General features: G+C 49.5%; 1 protein-coding gene across 1 annotated transcript in view; it reads right to left on the bottom strand.

Moving 5' to 3' along the window:
- Positions 1-8,041: 8,041 nt before the first annotated feature.
- The window catches only part of LOC115482024 (MATH and LRR domain-containing protein PFE0570w-like), a 351,267-nt gene continuing 339,543 nt past the window's right edge, over positions 8,042-19,765 (bottom strand). Inside the window, exon 12 of the mRNA XM_030221566.1 lies at positions 8,042-8,105. Coding sequence (XP_030077426.1) covers positions 8,063-8,105 — 43 coding nt within the window. The 3' untranslated portion in view covers positions 8,042-8,062. The remainder of the gene's footprint in view (positions 8,106-19,765) is intronic.

Genomic DNA, 19,765 nt, shown 5'->3' with positions numbered 1-19,765 from the left:
TTTATAAACTGAGCATTTCAGGTGAAGCCTCACATATGGCGCAAGTAAGGAAGAATGATGGTAAATGTAGTCTGGAAATCTGGCACCGCCGCCTGGGACATCGTGATTCTAAGGTGATCCAGGATCTTTACAGTAAGCAACTGGCCACCGGCATTCAGATAAGTGCAGATGCTGGTAAAATGGAGAAATGCATAGACTGTGTTACTCAAAAAGGTGTAAGACCCTCATTTCCTGCATACACAGGAAATAGGAGTAATAAAGTACTGGACTTAATACACAGTGACTTATGTGGACCGTTTAATATCCCATCATTGGGAAATAACAGATTTGTGCTAATATTCTTGGATGATTTCTCTAGATATTGTGTGGCCTATTTGCTGAAAGAAAAAAGTCAAGTCACAGACATGCTGAAGAAATACGTAGCCATGGTGAGCAATAAATTTGAAAGAAAACCAAAGGTTCTTCAGACCGACAATGGTGGTGAGTTCACTTCACAAAGCATGCGCACATTTCTAGAACAAGAAGGCATTCAGCATATCACAACAGTAGCTTATACACCAGAGCAAAATTCTGTTGCAGAGAGAAAATTTAGGTCACTTGTGGAAATGACCAGGTGTATGCTGTCAGATAGCAATCTCCCTAAAAGACTATGGGGGGAAGCCATTCTCACAGCAGTGTACCTACAAAACAGAATGCCAACTAAAGGCGCTGAGCTTACACCACATGAGACATGGCATGGTAGGAAGCCAAACCTGTCACACATAAGAACATTTGGAAGTACAGCATATGCTCATGTACCAAAGCAAAGAAGGCATAAGCTGGATTCCACAACAGAAAGGGGCATTTTAGTTGGCTATGCTCCAGGACACAAAGGATATAGAATTTTAAATCTGAAAACTGGCATTGTTGGCATAAGACATGTTACATATTTTGATGAAAACAAAAGGGTTGATAAAGGCTGGATTATCCCAGATGAGCCTTATCATCCAGAATATGAAACTAGAACCATAATAGACATGCCAGTGTATATAAATGCCATACCAAGGCAGATGTCTGAAAGCAACTCACCTGTATCTAACGAGGAACAGGCAGAGGAAACAGACACAGAAAGGATCATTGAAGAAGACAGTACAGTTGGAGAAGGGGAATCAATTGGAGAAGAACTCTCAGATTTAGAGGATGCGGAAAGGTCAGACCAACCTGTTGTCAGACGCTCATCCAGGGAAAACAAAGGTGTTCCACCCCCAAGACTGTCTTACCTAACAAAGTCAGCAGAAGCTCAAGAGCCCTTAACATGGGATGAGATTGAGAAAATGCCAGCAGAAGAAGCTGCTGAATGGCATAAAGCTGCACAAGAAGAAATTGATGCATTGGATAAAAATAATACTTGGATTCTTACAAAATTACCTCCTGGCAAGAAAGCTATAGGATGCAAATGGGTATTCAAGTTAAAAAGGAATGCACAAGGAAAAGTGGAAAGGTATAAAGCCAGATTAGTCGCAAAGGGATATCTTCAAAAATATGGAGAAGATTTTGATGAAGTGTTTGCACCTGTAGTGAAACACACGACAATCAGAACACTTCTGAGCATTGCAGTCTCAAAAGGCATGCAAGTCAACCACATTGATGTGAAAACAGCATTTCTTCACGGAGATATAACTGAAGACTTGTACATGGAACAGCCAACAGGTTTCATAAATACAAAACAAAGACAGCTAGTATGTAAATTAAACAAAGGTCTTTATGGATTAAAGCAAAGTGCAAAATGTTGGAATGAAAAATTGCATGAAATATTGACAAATTTAGGATTTAAGCAAGGTGAAGCAGATAAATGCTTGTACACTAGGTGCACAAATGGACAATATGCATACATTTTAGCTTTTGTTGATGATCTGCTCATTGCAAGCAAAAGTGAGCAAGAGTACAAGGACATTGTAAAGTGTTTAAACCTCAATGTTGAGATAAAAGAACTTGGTAATGTGTCATACTATCTTGGTATAGAAATTGAGAAACAAAATGATGGTTCTTATCTTCTAAGCCAGAAGCAGAAAATAAATGAGCTTATTGAAAGTTTAGGTATGCAAGATGCCCAAGTTGTAAGCACTCCCATGATCACTGATTTTCTGAAGGATGAAACAGTAAGAGAACCTTTACCAGATAACATCCAATATAGATCAGCCATAGGTAAGCTTTTATATCTAGCTACCACATACAGGGCTGATATAGCAAATGCAGTAGGAATTTTGAGCAGAAGGGTCAGCTCACCTACCAAATCAGATTGCACTGCAGTTAAAAGGATGGTAAGGTATTTAAAGGGTACCATTGATTGTAAATTAAAGATTTCAGCCAATAGTAATCCAAAACTAATATGTTACTGTGATTCAGATTGGGCAGGGGATCATTCTAATTATAAATCCACAAGTGGATATGTGTTTATGTATGGAAATGTACAAATTTCATGGGCCAGTCATAAACAAAGTATTGTGAGTTTGTCTTCTACAGAAGCTGAATATGTGGCAGTATCGGAAGCGTGCAGAGAACTGATGTGGATTGAAAAACTTTTGCTGGATTTTGGAATAGCTGAAAAGAGACCAATCCAGATAATGGAAGATAATCAGAGCTGCATCCGACTGTCACAGAATGACAAGGTTCAGTCACGCACCAAGCACATCGCAACGAAATACCACAACGTGCGAGAGTTGGCAAAAGAAGGGGTCATCAGTCTACACTATTGTCACACAAGTGATATGACAGCTGACATCATGACCAAACCGTTACCCAGAGAACATTTTGTGAATCTGCGTATAAAGCTTGGACTTTGTATGAATAAATAATTGCATGACAGTTATGCATGAGAAGGGGTTTGTTGGAATGTAATTGTATTTTACATGCATTGCCTGTCACCTATTATTTCTCTGTGATTACTCTGTGACCTCTGATGTGAATTACTTAGAGAGGTCACACAGCTATGCAACTTCCTGTGGGGGTTAGATACAGCAGATGCAGCAGATGCAGCACATGGAGCACATGGAGCTCATGATCTCTCCTAACCTGAGAGGATCTATGGTGGTGTGAGCATCCATTACCATCTAAGCACATGGAAGGAGCTGATAAGACAAATGTATAGTAATATGTATATATAAGCCTGTCTGATTATAATCAAACTGCAAACTGTGAGTAAACAGATGTTTTGTTACTTCAACTTTAAAGTGACTCAGCAGTGAATTATTCAGGGGTGAATGAGAGAGAGATGAAGAAAGAAATTAACATTTCTAAAGCTGAAGCTGTGTGTACTAAAATCTGCTAATTATTTACTACAAATAATCCAACACTAAATAGGCAGGAAAACATCATCCTGGGGCCTTATGATAATGGGATGGTGTCTCCAGGTCTAGGCTCACCATCTATGGTCACTGCCTTAACATTAGAAAATAGAGTACAGCTGACCAAAATGTTATCAAGCTGCTACCAAGTTCCATGAGCCCGGGATCTGGAAATGTAATTGCGGACCTCAGTGTGAAGTAGCCTCCATGGATCAACTAAATCCAATGCAGTGAGAAAATGCTGTAGCAACCTTTCTCTAGAGGTACGGATTGGCATGTTGAGAGATATACAGAACAATCAAGTGTGGGGACTAGGGTAATATTCAGGTTTCCTAAAACCAATAACGGAATGTCAGAGTAAGACAGTAATCTTTTAAGCAACAAAGAATAAAAGGACTTTTCAAATGGTGTGGTCCCGTAAATTACCAGTAAAAGAAATGCTCTACTATTCACCCACACTCTCAGCAATATATATCTGCCATTATCATCTTTAAAGACTTCTGTCACTTTATAACCCTATTGTTTGTTAAAAAGCACTGCAGCACCTTCCTTAGGACTCCCTGAAGAGACATAATAAACATCTCCTACCCATTGTCTTTGAAGTTTCTGATGTTCAGTGTCAGACAGTGGCGTAGCCACAGGTGGGCCTGGGTGGGCCGGGGCCCACCCATTTAGGGCTCAGGCCCACCCAAAAGCAGCACACATTTAGCGGTAGCTGGTGGGAATCCCAAGCTTGGCCAGCTACTCTCCATGATACCGGCACCTGAGCTTGCTCATTTTTCAGCGCATGCCTGCTGCAGACTGCCAAGAGGGAAAGAAACATTTTCCCATCAGTTGAGATATTATTTTGGTGGTGGTTGTGGGGGGGGGGGGGGGGGGGGGAAACAACACTTGGTGCCCACCCACTTCTTGCCTAGGCCCACCCAAAATCTGTCGTCTGGCTACGCCCCTGGTGTCAGATAACCAGGTTTCCTGTAGATAGGCAATGCCCACTCCCCTATGCCTAAGCGCTGCCAAGATTTCACACGCTAACCCCCACATTCCAGGTGACTAAACGACAGGATGAGGTGGTCATGGCACTGCCCAGGAAACCCATTTCCATCAAGTTATCCATCTAAAACAGTGACAGTTGGAATGCCCATCCCCCATCCCAAAGTGTCTATGTATAAAATTATACCTATACAAGCACCGCCATAAAAGTACTATACAAGAACCGCCATGAAAGTAAAGAAACAGCACAAAAAGCACCCATGTGAGTATGCATCCCATGTTCCATATCCCCTCTCAATCCAATACATCAACAGTTTCCTCCCCCTCCCTCCCACCTTGTCCCTCCAAAACCCCAACAATTAGATTAGTGCTCCAGTCACCAATACGGACTATAGCACTAAGACCACATGGATCTAGGTCAGTTCCCACCCACCAATTCCCATCTAGGACAATTACCACTGAACCAGTTCTCACCATTAACAATCATGAAGCATCACAATCTGAAATGTATTTCCTTCCCTTTCCCCCTCCAGATTGTTTGGGGGAGGGGCAATGCCCCCCACACACCCCCAAACACTACCTTCAGTCCCAATATTCACACTGCACTACTGGGGTCTAGAATAAAACTCCCCCCCCACCCAAAACATTTAGACAAACCTTCCAGCATTCTGCCTGTTAGCATCTGAAAGAGCTGCCATCCTACCTCAATGCCATGTCATATCCTGGAGCCTGCTGTCCAGTCAGCCAACAGTTCCACTTTACTATATACTAGCCACATTCCCTCTGGCATGACGACTGTACAATGACCTAATTTCTGCTGGAGGACAAGCTTGGGAGGAAGGTGAGGCAGGTGGAGTTGGAGAGGGCAGCGCATTGTTCAGCGTGGGCTACGCTGCCTGCAGAGCATGAACAGACTAGCCTGTACTCGGTTTGGGAGGCTCACTGGGGATGGGGAACAATGGCACCACTGCAGAGCCCTGGGTTGGCTACTCAACTTAGGAGAAGGCTAGTCCAATGTAAAACCAGAATATATGTGCACTGAATTTCTGGCAACTTTTCCTGGAGCTTGGAATAAACTCACACTAATTTCTCTCATTATAACAGCATCATAAGTACATAAGTAATGCCATATTGGGAAAAGACTAGGGGTCCATCGAGCCCAGCATCCTGTCCACGACAGCGGCCAATCCAGGCCAAGGGCACCTGGCAAGCTTTCCAAACGTACAAACATTCTATGCATGTTATTCCCGGAATTGTGGATTTTCCCAAGTCCATTTAGTAGCGGTTTATGGACTTGTCCTTTAGGAAACCGTCTAACCCTTTTTTAAACTCTGCCAAGCTAACCGCCTTCACCACGTTCTCCGGCGACAAATTCCAGAGTTTAATTACACGTTGGGTGAAGAAAAAAGTTTCTCCGATTTGTTTTAAATTGACTACACTGTAGTTTCATCGCATGCCCCCTAGTCCTAGTATTTTTGGAAAGCGTGAACTGACACTTCACATCCACCTGTTCCACTCCACTCATTATTTTATATACCTCTATCATGTCTCCCCTCAGCCGTCTCTTCTCCAAGCTGAAAAGCCCTAGCCTTCTTAGTCTTTCTTCTTAGGGAAGTCGTCCCATCCACGCTATCATTTTAGTCGCCCTTCACTGCACCTTTTCCAATTCCACTATATCTTTCTTGAGATGCGGCGACCAGAATTGAACACAATACTCAAGGTGCAGTTGCACCATGGAGTGATATAATGGCATTATAACATCCTCACACCTGTTTTCCATACCTTTCCTAATAATACCCAACATTCTATTCGCTTTCCGAGCCGCAGCAGCACACTGAGCAGAAGGTTTCAGCGTATTATCGACAACGACACCCAGATCCCTTTCTTGGTCCATAACTCCTAACGTGGAACCTTGCATGATGTAGCTATAATTCGGGTTCTTTTTTCCCCACATGCATCACTTTGCACTTGCTCACATTAAACGTCATCTGCCATTTAGCTGCCCAGTCTCCCAGTCTCGAAAGGTCCTTCTGTAATTTTTCACAATCCTGTAGCGAGTTAACAACTTTGAATAACTTTGTGTCATCAGCAAATTTAATTACCTCGCTAGTTACTCCCATCTCTAAATCATTTATAAATTTATTAAAAAGCAGCGGTCCTACCACAGACCCCTGAGGAACCCCACTAACTACCCTTCTCCAATGTGAATACTGCCCATTTAACCCCACTCTCTGTTTCCTATCCTTCAACCAGTTTTTATCCACAATAGGACTTTTCCTCCTATCCCATGACCCTCCAATTTCCTCTGTAGCCTTTCATGAGGTACCTTGTCAAACGCCTTTTGAAAATCCAGATACACAATATCAACCGGCTCCCCTTTGTCGACTCATGTACAGGCTAATCTTCAGGGCAGTTCTCAACAGAAACAGCTCTGTCACTTGGTTGTCCAAAGCTTGGAAACCAAGCAAAAACAACCCTATAAGAAAAAGAATTAAAGATTTATTTATTTATAACATTTGCATCCCACATTTTCCCACCTATTTGCAGGCTCAATGTGGCTTACATAGTTCCGTAAGTGGTGATACCAGTTCCGGATAGGAGATGAAGGGCCAGTTCTGTGATTTATCAACTACAGGATAGAGGGTTGCATGGGGACAGAAATCTAACCCGCCTCGAGAATCTAACCCATCCTCGCCCATCCCTGCGAGAATCTAACCCATATCTGCCTGTCCCCACCGCAAGTAATCTCTCTATCCCTACACCTGGCCCACCTAGCTCCACTCCCACTGCACAGTCACTTTGAGCCCCTCCCCTAGAAAGCCAGTTTCTATGAACAGTGAAAATACTGGTAAAAGGAACATAAATACATTTTCTTCTGTACTCTGCTAAATACAGCATGTCCTCCTTTCCTTTCCCTCCCATCTAAAAGCATGTCCCCCTCTCCATTCCCTTCTATCCCATATGCTCTATTTTCCCCTTCCCCCTCCATGTACGCCCCCTTAGCAATCTTTTTTCCAGCCTCCCTCCCTGCACCCACACTCCATCCACCCTTTTTACAGATCCCTCCTATCCATCCACCTCCCCTCCCACACTGAGTCAGGGCACCATCCCCGAACATACCTCAATGCACCCTGGTGGTCTAGTGGTCTCTTCAGGGCAGGAAAGATCCCCACTCTTTCCTGCCTGCTGCCGCTGATCTACTCACTGCCACTTCTTTAAAATGGCTGCCAAGACTTCAAGTGGTGGCCTTGCAAGACTTATGTGGAAATCTCGTGAGGCTGCTGCTTGAAGTCTCAGCAGCCATTGATGAAGTAGCAGCAAAGAGTGGGGATCTTTCCTGTCCCGAAGAGGCCATTAGACCACCAGGGTGCATTGAAATGTTTAGGGAGGGTGCCCTGAAGCTCAGCAGGGAGGAAGGAGGCTTACCTGCACTCCTGTGGGAATCCTGCAGGACTGGATCCATTCCTGCAGGATCCCTGCGGACCTGGGTCCATCTCTGCACACCTGGAGAGGATTTCTGCTAACCCCGTTCCTGTGCAGCTCTCTACTGCAGGTGTCATTTGTGGCGTCAGTTGCACATCAAAAATTGGTACTATATCACACCATGGACACACAAACTTAGTTACAGGAAGCTGCTGAAATTCTCATGTCACTAATGGTGTGTAGGTAATAGAATAAATAAAGGACACATTAAGAAACTATTTCACTTTGTTTTATTAAAGTAAGTGATTAATTAAATAATAAGAAAACTAGTAGGTCACTTGCTCTGTTGGTTGCCATTCTGATTCCCCACTAATAGAGAAAATAAAAGAGAGAATGAGTTAGGAGACGAGGCATTTTCAAAAAAAGCAAGCTTCAGTTCCACATTCTGACTGGAAATTCTCCCACACCAACTCATTACTAATGATTGTAAGGATTTCTTTAACAGTTAAGAGACAATGTTATAAAATCTTTGGCGGTGGTTAGCAACTTTTAAGGTGCTGACTTCTGTCGGCTGAATTTGACTTGGATATTCAATGCCAGGCTAATCCGGGCACTGATACTGAATATTCGGGTCCTGCCCTTCCACCTGAAGTCACTGAGCACCTGCCAGTATTCAGTGAAGGTACCCGATAACTATCTGGGCAAGTTAGGCCACATTTCTCTGGTACTACTTGCACGGATAGTTATCTTGGCATCAGCACTGAATGGGAAAATTAGGTTCTTACCTTGGTAATTTTCTTTACTTTAGTCATAGCAGATGAAGCCATCAACCAGCAGGGGGAGATAGAGAGCACTCAACTTTTCACAGTGCCTCATGGCCAGATAGCTCCACTGCCTCTTCAGTATTTGAAGCTTCCAAAGCAGTATGGCAAACCGCAATGGGAATAACATGAACTTTCCTCACAGCGAACGATGGCCCCTTAACAAGGGCATGAACTCAAAAAAGGAGGGAATAAACTCGTCCTCCACTTTGTATAAATGGAGGGAATACTTGCATCCTCCTGGAGGGAATAAACTCATCCTCCCAAAACATGAACTGGAGGGAATGAACTCATCCTCCTATAACTGTAACAAGAATCCTGAAGACTGTTTTCTGACTCCCCAATGAAGGAATATAACTTTAGGAAACAAGAGCAGCACCTGAAATCAGAATCACTGCAATACAGACAATCATACAGGGAGGGCTCATGGCTTCATCTGCTATGACTAAAGGAAAGAAAATTACCAAGATAAGAACCTAATTTTCCCTTCCTTGTCATCAAGCAGATGAAGCCATTACGTTTGGGATGTAACAAAGCAATCCCTAAATAGGGTGGGAACAAGCCACACCACGTGCTAGCACCTGTGCTCCAAAACGCGCATCCCTCCTGGCAACCACATCCAGCCTGTAATGTCGGGTGAAAGAGAGCTTAGAAGCCCATGTTGCAGCACTGCAAATCTCCTGAAGAGATAGTGCTCCAGTTTCCGCCCAGGAAGAGGAAATCGCTCTTGTGGAATGTGCCTTAAAGGCTTCAGGCGGAGCCCAGCCAGACAGCAGATATGCTGAAAAGATAGCTTCTTTGAGCCAACGGGCAATAGTGGCTTTAGACGCTGAAGACCCTCTGCGAGGACCTGCAAACAGCACAAAAAGATGATCAGAGGTCCTGAAAGCATTTGTATTTCGCAGATACTGCAACAGAATTCTGCACACATCCAAAAGGAGCAACTGCCCAAATGAATCTGGAAACTCCTCCTCAACAAAGGAGGGAAGAAAAACAGGCTGGTTTAGGTGAAACGCTGAAACCACCTTAGGCATGAAGGAAGGCACGGTCCGAACCGTGACCCCTGACTCTGAGAATTGCAGAAAAGGGTCTCTACAGGACAGCGCCTGGAGCTCTGACACCCATCTCGCCGAGGTAATGGCCACTAAAAAGACGGCCTTCAGTGTCAAATCTTTCTCTGAAGCACGCCGAAGCGGTTCAAAGGGAGCCCCCTGAAGGGCCTTCAATACTAACCCCAGGTTCCAAGCTGGACAAGGTGCCCGCAAGGGAGGACGGAGCCGAAGCACCCCTCTAAGAAACCGTGCCACATCTGCATGAGCAGCTAAGGACACGCCTTCAACCTTGCCACGCAGGGAGGCCAATGCTGCCACTTGCACCCGCAGGGAATTATAGGCCAAGCCTTTGTGTACACCATCCTGCAAAAAGTCCAGAATCAGCGAGACAGGAGCCCGCAACGGAGAAAGCGCTCTTGAAACACACCAGACTTCAAACTGGTGCCAAATCCTGGCATAAGCCACGGAAGTGGAGCGCTTACGGGCCTGCAGGAGAGTGGAAATTACCTTATTTGAGTAGCCTTTATCTCTCAATTGCGCCCTCTACTACTACTACTTAGCATTTCTATAGTGCTGCCAGGGTTACGCAGCGCTGTACAAGTTTAAACATGGGGAAGGACAGTCCCTGCTCAAGAGAGCTTACAATCTAAAGGTTACAAACTATGTAGTCAGTGTAGGTATCATTGCGCCCTCTCAATCGCCATGCCATAAGACCAAAGTGGCAGGCGTCCTCCATGGCCACCGGCCCCTGTGACAACAGGTGCGGAACCAGAGGTAACGGAAAGGGAGCCTCCAACAGCATCTGTCGGAGGTCCGCATACCAAGGCCTCCTGGGCCAATCCGGGGCGATGAGCACCACGTCTCCTGGATGCAGCCGAATCCGCAGGAGCACTTGCCCTATCAAGGGCCACGGAGGGAAGACACACAGCAAGCCCAGGGGCCAGGGTTGAGCCAAGGCATCCAACCGGGCAGAGCGAGGATCCCTCCGTCTGCTGAAGAAGCACGGGACTTTGGCATTGGAACTGGTCACCATAAGATCCATCACTGGCTTGCCCCATTTGGCACATATCTGCAGGAATACATCGTCTGCTAGTTTCCACTCCGCTGGATCGATCTGATGCCTGCTTAGATAGTCGGCTTGCACGTTGCTCTGACCTGCAATGTGAGCTGCTGACAGGAACTGTAGATGCAGCTCGGCCCAGTGGCAAATTTGTTCGGCCTGCGCAGCTAGAGCTCTGCACTGAGTTCCGCCTTGTCGATTTATGTAGGCCACTGCTATTGTGTTGTCCGACATCACTCGGACAGCCAATCCTTCCAGGGTCACTTGAAAGGCCAGAAAAGCCAGAAACACCGCTTTCAACTCCAGGCGGTTGACAGACCACTCCGACTCGTCGGGCGTCCACAGACCCTGGGCATGCTTCCCCTGGCAATGTGCGCACCAGCCCTTCAGGCTGGCAACTGTCACCACCAGGCACCAATTGGGGAGTGCCAGCGGCATTCCCCGCCGCAATATGCTGTCCGAGAGCCACCACTCCATACTGAGGTGGGCCGCAGGGAGCCAAGAAAGTCTGCACTGATAATCCTGAGATACTGGAGACCATCGTAGAAGTAGAGAATACTGTAGAGATCTCAGGTGCGCTCTCGCCCATGGCACCACTTCCAAGGTGGCCGTCATCGATCCCAACAGCTGGACAATGTCCCAAGCTCGCGGGCGGGGCATCCTCAGGAGCAGACGGACCTGATTCTGAAGCTTGCACCGCCTTTGCTCGGGAAGAAACACGTAGCCCGAGGCTGTGTCGAACCTGGCCCCCAAATATTCTAGAGATTGCAAGGGGGTCAGGTAACTTTTGGCCATATTGACGACCCAGCCCAGAGATTGAAGGACTGAAACCACTCTGGCTGTAGCTAGATGACTCTCTTTTTCTGAGTCTGCTCTGATGAGCCAGTCGTCTAGGTACGGGTGAACCCGGATACTCTCTCACCTGAGAAAAGCAGCTACTACCACCATTACCTTGGAGAAGGTTCGGGGAGCTGTGGCGAGGCCAAAAGGCAAGGCCCGAAACTGGAAATATTTTCCCAACACCGCAAACCGCAGAAACTTCTGGTGCGGGGGCCAAATTAGTATGTGCAAGTAAGCTTCTTTCGGGTCCAGAGACGTGAGAAACTCTCCTGGCTGTACTGCCGCAATGACGGAGTGCAGGGTTTCCATGTGAAAATACCGCACTCTTAAAGACTTGTTCAGCTCTTTTAAGTCCAGGATTGGGCGAAAAGACCCGCCTTTTCGTGGCACCACAAAGTAAATGGAGTAGCGGCCTAGACCTTGTTCGGCGGGAGGCACCGGGGTCACAGCCCCTATCTGGCACAGACTGTGCAAAGTCTCCTCTACCGCTGCCTGCTTGGCGGCAGAACCGCATCGGGACTCCACAAACACGTCTCTCACCGGGGCATCGAATTCTATTCGGTATCCGTCTCTGATCAGGTCCAAGACCCACTGATCTGCGGAGCTTTTGGCCCACTCCTCGAAAAAGAGGGAAAGTCTTCCTCCGATGACAGGAAACGAGGAGGGGGCCAGCGCACCATCATTGAGAGGGTCGCCCCTGCACTCCAGGCCTAGAACCGGCAGCTGCGGAACGTTTGTCCGAGCGAAAGGAGTTTCTCTGCTGAAAGCGGGCACGAGAAGTGAACCCAGCAGCACGCCCCGGGCGGTACCTTCTAGCTTCACGGAAGCGAGGTCTGTAAGAGAAGCGGACCGCCTGACCCTTAGAGGAACAGGAGAAGGTCTTGAAAGGGCAACTTCACCAACCTTTGCTTAGAGGCCATGTCCGCCGCCCAATGTCGTAGCCAAAGAGTGCGGCGAGTCGCCACTGCTACAGCCATTTGTTTAGCCGAAGCTCTGACCATATCATAAAGGGCGTCAGCCAAAAAGGACAAGGCCAACTCCATCCGCGGAGCCACTTCAGATAAGGTCTCCGCTCCATCACCTGGCTGTTCCACTGCCTGCTGTAACCAAGCCAGGCAGGCTCTAGCAGCATAACAACTGCATGCAGACGCCCGAACAGTGAGACCTGCCAAATCAAAGGACCGCTTCAGAGTTGAATCAAGCCTGCGGTCTTGAATATCCTTCAGGGCAACAGGGAGGGTAATTCTCTTTGTCACAGCTGTGACCAGGGCATCCACTTTAGGCATTGCAAAGCGAGCCAAATGTTCCTCACTCAGAGGGAATAATTGCCCCATAGCCCTGGCAACCTTCAAAGGTCCCTCGAGGTCAGCCCATTGAGCCGAAATAAGCTCTTGGATGGAGTCATGCAAAGGAAAGGCTCGAGCAGGCTTTCTGGTACTAGCCATCCTTGGATTAACAGAGGAGGCTGTGCCACTCCCTGGATCTTCAATCGAGAGGGCTTGTAAGGCATCTGAAATAAGCGCTGGCAGCTCCTCGCGGTGGAAAATCCTCACCGCAGACGGATCATCAAGATCCTGTGGCAATTCTGCACCCGACTCTGGCTCTTCAGACCAAGAAGCTCTGCCAGACCCCTCAGAATCCTCATAGCCCGACCACAGGGGAGGGGGGGGGGGGGGGAAGGGGGGTGCACCACACTCAGAAGGGGAATTAGCCCTTCTGCGTTTATCAGGAGGATAAGTAACAGGCAAAGCCAACTCCAAAAGGCCAGGATCCACCAGGGGGGTAGGCAGAGGTTCCGAAGATCCCTGTGGAAGAGCTCTTTTAAGCATGTATGCCTTATGCAGCATTAAAACAAAATCAGGGGAGAAAACCGCTCCCTGACCGCCCGGATCCTGCCCAGGGCTATCAGCTCTATTATAAGCCTCACTCACAGGACCCCCCCCCCCCCCCGGATTCAGGGCTCTCCGTCGCAACGGAGGCCGCGCCATGTGGAAAATCCAAAATGGCGTCTGCTGCCAGCTCAGAGCGCAAAAGATCGCCGCTCGCCATGCTCGGGCCAGCTCTACCGTCTGTACAGCACGATTTTCAGATTTGCGCTTGCCACATTTAGAACAGCGCTTTACAGTCTCCGCAGCCATCGCTGAAAACGGCGGTAAAATTCAAAACGGCGGTTCGCGCCAAAAACGTCCCAATCGCGGGCCCACCCCGGAGGAGTCAGAAAAGTGAATGATACATACCTGTAGCAGGTGTTCTCCGAGGACAGCAGGCTGATTGTTCTCACGACTGGGTGACGTCCGCGGCAGCCCCCACCAACCGGAAAGAAGCTTCGCGGGACGGTCGGCATGCAGGGCACGCCCACCGCGCATGCGCGGCCGTCTTCCCGCCCGTGCGCGACCGCTCCCGCCAGTTGAATGACTAGCAAAAGATGAAACACACAACTCCAAAGGGGAGGAGGGAGGGTAGGTGAGAACAATCAGCCTGCTGTCCTCGGAGAACACCTGCTACAGGTATGTATCATTCACTTTCTCCGAGGACAAGCAGGCTGCTTGTTCTCACGACTGGGGTATCCCTAGCTCTCAGGCTCACTCAAAACAAGAACCCAGGTCAATTGAACCTCGCAACGGCGAGGGTATAACAGAAAATTGACCTACGAAGAACAACTAACTGAGAGTGCAGCCTGACCAGAATAAATTCGGGTCCTGGAGGGTGGTTCTCAAAAAACCATCACTTGACCCCACCTGTCCCTCCAACTACCGCCCCATTTCTCTTCTACCCTTCCTCTCCAAATTACTTGAGCGTGCTGTCCACAGCCGTTGCTTTGACTTCCTCTCCTCTCAGGCTGTCCTCGACCCGCTTCAATCTGGCTTTCGCCCACTACACTCGACAGAAACAGCACTCTCTAAAGTCTGCAATGACCTGTTCCTCGCCAAATCCAAAGGCCATTACTCCATCCTCATCCTCCTCGACCTATCCGCCGCCTTTGACACCGTCAATCATAATTTACTTCTTGACACACTGTCCTCATTTGGGTTCCAGGGCTCCGTCCTCTCCTGGTTCTCCTCGTATCTTTCCCAACGCACCTTCAGAGTATCTTCTAATGGCTCCTCTTCCACCCCCATCCCGCTCTCTGTTGGGGTTCCCCAAGGATCTGTCCTTGGACCGCTTCTCTTCTCGATATACACCTCTTCCCTTGGCTCGTTGATCTCATGTCATGGTTTCCAGTACCATCTCTATGCCGATGACACCCAGCTTTACCTCTCCACTCCCGACATCACAGTTGAAACCCAGGCCAAAGTTTCAGCCTGCCTTTCCGACATCGCTGCCTGGATGTCCAACCGGCATCTGAAACTGAACATGGCAAAGACTGAGCTCCTTATCTTTCCACCCAAACCCTCTTCTCCTCTTCCCCCACTTTCCGTCTCTGTTGACAACACCCTCATCCTCCCCGTCTCTTCAGCACGCAATCTCGGAGTCATCTTCGATTCCTCCCTCTCCTTCTCTGCCCATATCCAACAGACAGCTAAGACCTGTCGCTTCTTCCTCTATAATATTAGCAAAATTCGCCCCTTCCTCTCTGAACAGACCACCCGCACCCTCGTCCACTCACTCGTTACCTCTCGTCTTGACTATTGCAACCTTCTCCTCGCTGGCCTCCCGCTTAGCCACCTATCCCCCCTTCAATCTGTCCAAAATTCCGCCACACGTCTCATCTACCGCGTGAACCGATACTCTCATATCACCCCCCTCCTTAAGTCGCTTCACTGGCTCCCAATCCACTACCGTATACAGTTCAAGCTTCTTCTATTGACCTTCAAGTGCACTCAATCTGCTGCCCCCCATTACCTCTCTACCCTCCTCTCCCCGTATGTTCCCACCCGTAACCTCCGCTCTCAGGACAAATCACTCCCATCTGTACCCTTCTCCACCACCGCTAACTCCAGACTCCGCCCCTTCTGCCTCGCAGCACCTTATGCCTGGAACAGACTTCCTGAGCCCTTACGCCATGCGCCCTCCCTGCCCATCTTCAAGTCCTTACTCAAGGCCCATCTCTTCTCCCTTGCTTTTGGCGCCTAACCACCTTCCCCATTCCTGTTACCTACACTGACTGCGTAGTCTATTACCGTTAGATTGTAAGCTCTCTTGAGCAGGGACTGTCCCTCCCCGTGTTTAAACTTGTACAGCGCTGCGTAACCCTGGCAGCGCTATAGAAATGCTAAGTAGTAGTAGTAGTAGTAGAGTTGGATTTACACCCCAAACAGATTCTGCAGCACCGACTGCCCGAACCGACTGTCGCGTCGGGTATCCTGCTGGAGGCAGTAATGTGATGTGAATGTGTGGACAGATGACCACGTCGCAGCCTTGCAAATCTCTTCAATAGTGGCTGACTTCAAGTGGGCCACCGACGCTGCCATGGCTCTAACACTATGAGCCGTGACATGACCCTCAAGAGCCAGCCCAGCCTGGGCGTAAGTGAAGGAAATGCAATCTGCTAGCCAATTGGAGATGGTGCGTTTCCCGACAGCGACCCCTAGCCTGTTAGGGTCGAAAGAAACAAACAATTGGGCGGACTGTCTGTGGGGCTGTGTCCGCTCCAAGTAGAAGGCCAATGCTCTCTTGCAGTCCAATGTGTGCAACTGACGTTCAGCAGGGCGGGTATGCGGCCTGGGGAAGAATGTTGGCAAGACAATTGACTGGTTAAGATGGAACTCCGACACCACCTTCGGCAGGAACTTTGGGTGGGTGCGGAGCACTACTCTGTTGTGATGAAATTTGTTATACGGAGCATGAGCTACCAGGGCTTGAAGCTCACTGACCCTACGAGCTGAAGTAACTGCCACCAAGAAAATGACCTTCCAGGTCAAGTACTTCAGATGGCAGGAATTCAGTGGCTCAAAAGGAGGTTTCATCAGCTGGGTGAGGACGACGTTGAGATCCCATGACACTGTAGGAGGCTTGATAGGGGGCTTTGACAAAAGCAAGCCTCGCATGAATCGAACGACTAAAGGCTCTCCAGAGATGGCTTTACCTTCCACACGATAATGGTAAGCACTAATCGCACTAAGGTGATTCCTTACTGAGTTGGTCTTGAGGCCAGACTCTGATAAGTGCAGAAGGTATTCAAGCAGGTTCTGTGCAGGGCAAGAACGAGGTTCTAGGGCCTTGCTCTCACACCAAACGACAAACCTCCTCCACTTGAAAAAGTAACTCTTTTTAGTGGAATCCTTCCTAGAGGCAAGCAAGACCCGGGAGACACCCTCAGACAGACCCAACGCAGCGAAGTCTACGCCCTCAACATCCAGGCCGTGAGAGCCAGGGATTGGGGTGCAGCAACGCTCCGTCGTTCTGCGAAATGAGAGTCGGAAAACACTCCAATCTCCACGGTTCTTCTGAGGACAACTCCAGAAGAAGAGGGAACCAGATCTGACGGGGCCAAAAGGGCGCTATCAGAATCATGGTGCCGCGGTCTTGCTTGAGCTTCAGTAAGGTCTTCCCCACCAAAGGTATGGGAGGATAAGCATACAGGAGGCCGGTCCCCCAATGAAGGAGAAAGGCGTCCGACGCTAGCCTGCCGTGTGCCTGAAGTCTGGAACAGAACAGAGGCAGCTTGTGGTTGGTCTGAGAGGCGAAAAGGTCCACCGAGGGGGTGTCCCACGCTCGGAAGATCTTGCGTACCACTCTGGCATGGAGAGACCACTCGTGCGGTTGCAATACTCTGCTCAGTCTGTCGGCCAGACTGTTGTTTACGCCTGCCAGGTACGTGGCTTGGAGGAGCATGCCGAACTGACACGCCCAACGCCACATCCCGACAGCCTCCTGACACAGGGGGCGAGATCCGGTGCCCCCCTGCTTGTTGACGTAATACATTGCAACCTGATTGTCTGTCCGAATTTGGATAATTTGGCAGGACAGCCGATCTCTGAAAGCCTTCAGTGCGTTCCAGATCGCTCAGAGCTCCAGGAGGTTGATCTGCAGATCCTTTTCCTGGAGGGACCACAGACCCTGGGTGTGAAGCCCATCGACATGGGCTCCCCACCCCAGGCGAGATGCATCCGTCGTCAGCACTTTCGTGGGCTGCGGAATTTGGAATGGACGTCCCAGGGTCAAATTGGTCCGGATGGTCCACCAGAGCAGTGAAGTGCGGCAACTGGTGGAGAGGCGGATGACATCTTCTAGATTCCCGGTGGCTTGAAACCACTGGGAAGCTAGGGTCCATTGAGCAGATCTCATGTGAAGACGAGCCATGGGAGTCACATGAACTGTGGAGGCCATATGACCCAGAAGTCTCAACATCTGCCGAGCTGTGATCTGCTGAGACGCTCTGGTCTGCGAAGCCAGGGCCAAGAGATTGGTAGCCCTCGCTTCGGGAAGGTAGGCCTGAGCCGTCTGGGTATTCAGCAGCGCTCCTATGAATTCCAGAGACTGAGTAGGCTGGAGATGGGACTTTGGGTAATTTATCACAAACCCCAGCAGCTCCAGAAGTTGAATAGTGCACTGCATGGACCGGAGGGCTCCTGCCTCCGAGGTGCTCTTGACCAGCCAATCGTCAAGATATGGGAACACGTGCACTCCCAGCTTGCGTAGATACGCCGCCACCACCACGAGGCACTTTGTAAACACTCGTGGGGCAGAGGCGAGCCCAAAGGGCAGCACACAATACTGAAAGTGCCGTGCGCCCAGGCGGAATCTGAGATACTGTCTGTGAGCTGGCAGTATCGGGATGTGAGTGTATGCGTCCTTTAAATCCAAGGAACATAGCCAATCGTTTTTCTGAATCATTGGCAGAAGGGTGCCCAAGGAAAGCATCCTGAACTTTTCTTTGACCAGGAATTTGTTCAGGCCTCTCAGGTCTAGGATGGGACGCATCCCCCCTGTTTTCTTTTCCACAAGGAAGTACCTGGAATAGAATCCATGCCCTTCCTGCCCGGGTGGTACGGGCTCGACCGCATTGGCGCTGAGAAGGGCGGAGAGTTCCTCTGCAAGTACCTGCTTGTGATGGGAGCTGAAGGACTGAGCTCCCGGAGGACAATTTGGAGGCAGGGAGGCCAAATTCAGGGCGTATCCGCACCGCACTATTTGGAGAACCCACTGGTCGGAGGTTAAGAGAGGCCACCTTTGGTGAAAAAATTTTAACCTCCCTCCGACCGGCAGATCGTCCGGTACGGACACTTGTAGGGCGGCTATGTTCCCATGGATCCAGTCAAAAGCCCGTCCCCGGCTTTTGCTGTGGAGGCGCAGGGGGCTGCTTAGGCGCACGCTGTTGACGAGAACGAGCGCGCTGGGGCTGTCCCTGTGCCTGACGAGGCCTTCGGGCCGGCTGGTTGTACCTACGCTTCGCAAAAGAATAGGGTGCAGCCTGCCGGGCCCGGGAAAAACGTCCACCTGTGGAGGTGGATGCTGAAGGCGCCCGGTGGGAGAGCTTGTCGAGAGCGGTTTCCCGCTGATGCAGTTGGTCCACCATCTGCTCGACCTTTTCACCAAAAATGTTATCCCCCCAGCAAGGGACGTCGGCCAGTCTCTGCTGGGTGCGGTTGTCCAGGTCAGAGGCGCGCAGCCATGAGAGCCTGCGCATCACTATACCTTGGGCCGCAGCACGAGATGCCACGTCACAGGTGTCATAAATACCCCTGGACAGGAACTTTCTGCACGCCTACAGCTGCCTGACCACCTCCTGATAAGGCCTGGACTGCTCCGGCGGGAGCTTCTCGACCAGGTCCGCCAGTTGTTGCACATAGGTCCGCATGTGAATGCTCATATAGAGCAGGTATGATTGGATGCGGGTCACGAGCATGGAGGATTGGTAGGCCTTCCTCCCAAACGAGTCCAGAGTGCGAGACTCCCGCCCCGGGGGCGCCGAGGCGGTATCCCTCGAACTCCGTGCCCTCTTGAGAGCAGAATCCACGACCGCCGAGTCATGGGGCAATTGTGGCCGCATTAGCTCTGGGTCAGAGTGGATCCTGTACTGGGACTCTGCTTTCTTGGGAATGGTGGGGTTAGTTAATGGTCGCACCCAGTTCCGAAGCAGCGTCTCCTTTAGGACATTGTGCAGCGGCACCGTGGAGGACTCTCTAGGTGGTGATGGATAGTCGAGGACCTCGAGCATCTCGGCCCTCGGCTCTTCCACAGAGACCACGGGGAAGGGAATGCTGATAGACATATCCCGCACAAAGGAGGCAAAGGAGAGACTCTCGGGAGGTGAGAGTTTCCTCTCCGGTGAAGGCGTGGGGTCCGAGGGAAGGCCCGTAGACTCCTCTGAGG

Source organism: Microcaecilia unicolor, chromosome 12 (genome assembly GCF_901765095.1).
Source record: "Microcaecilia unicolor chromosome 12, aMicUni1.1, whole genome shotgun sequence".
Taxonomy (NCBI): Eukaryota; Metazoa; Chordata; class Amphibia; order Gymnophiona; family Siphonopidae; genus Microcaecilia; species Microcaecilia unicolor.
This window is presented reverse-complemented; position numbering and strand designations above follow the sequence as displayed.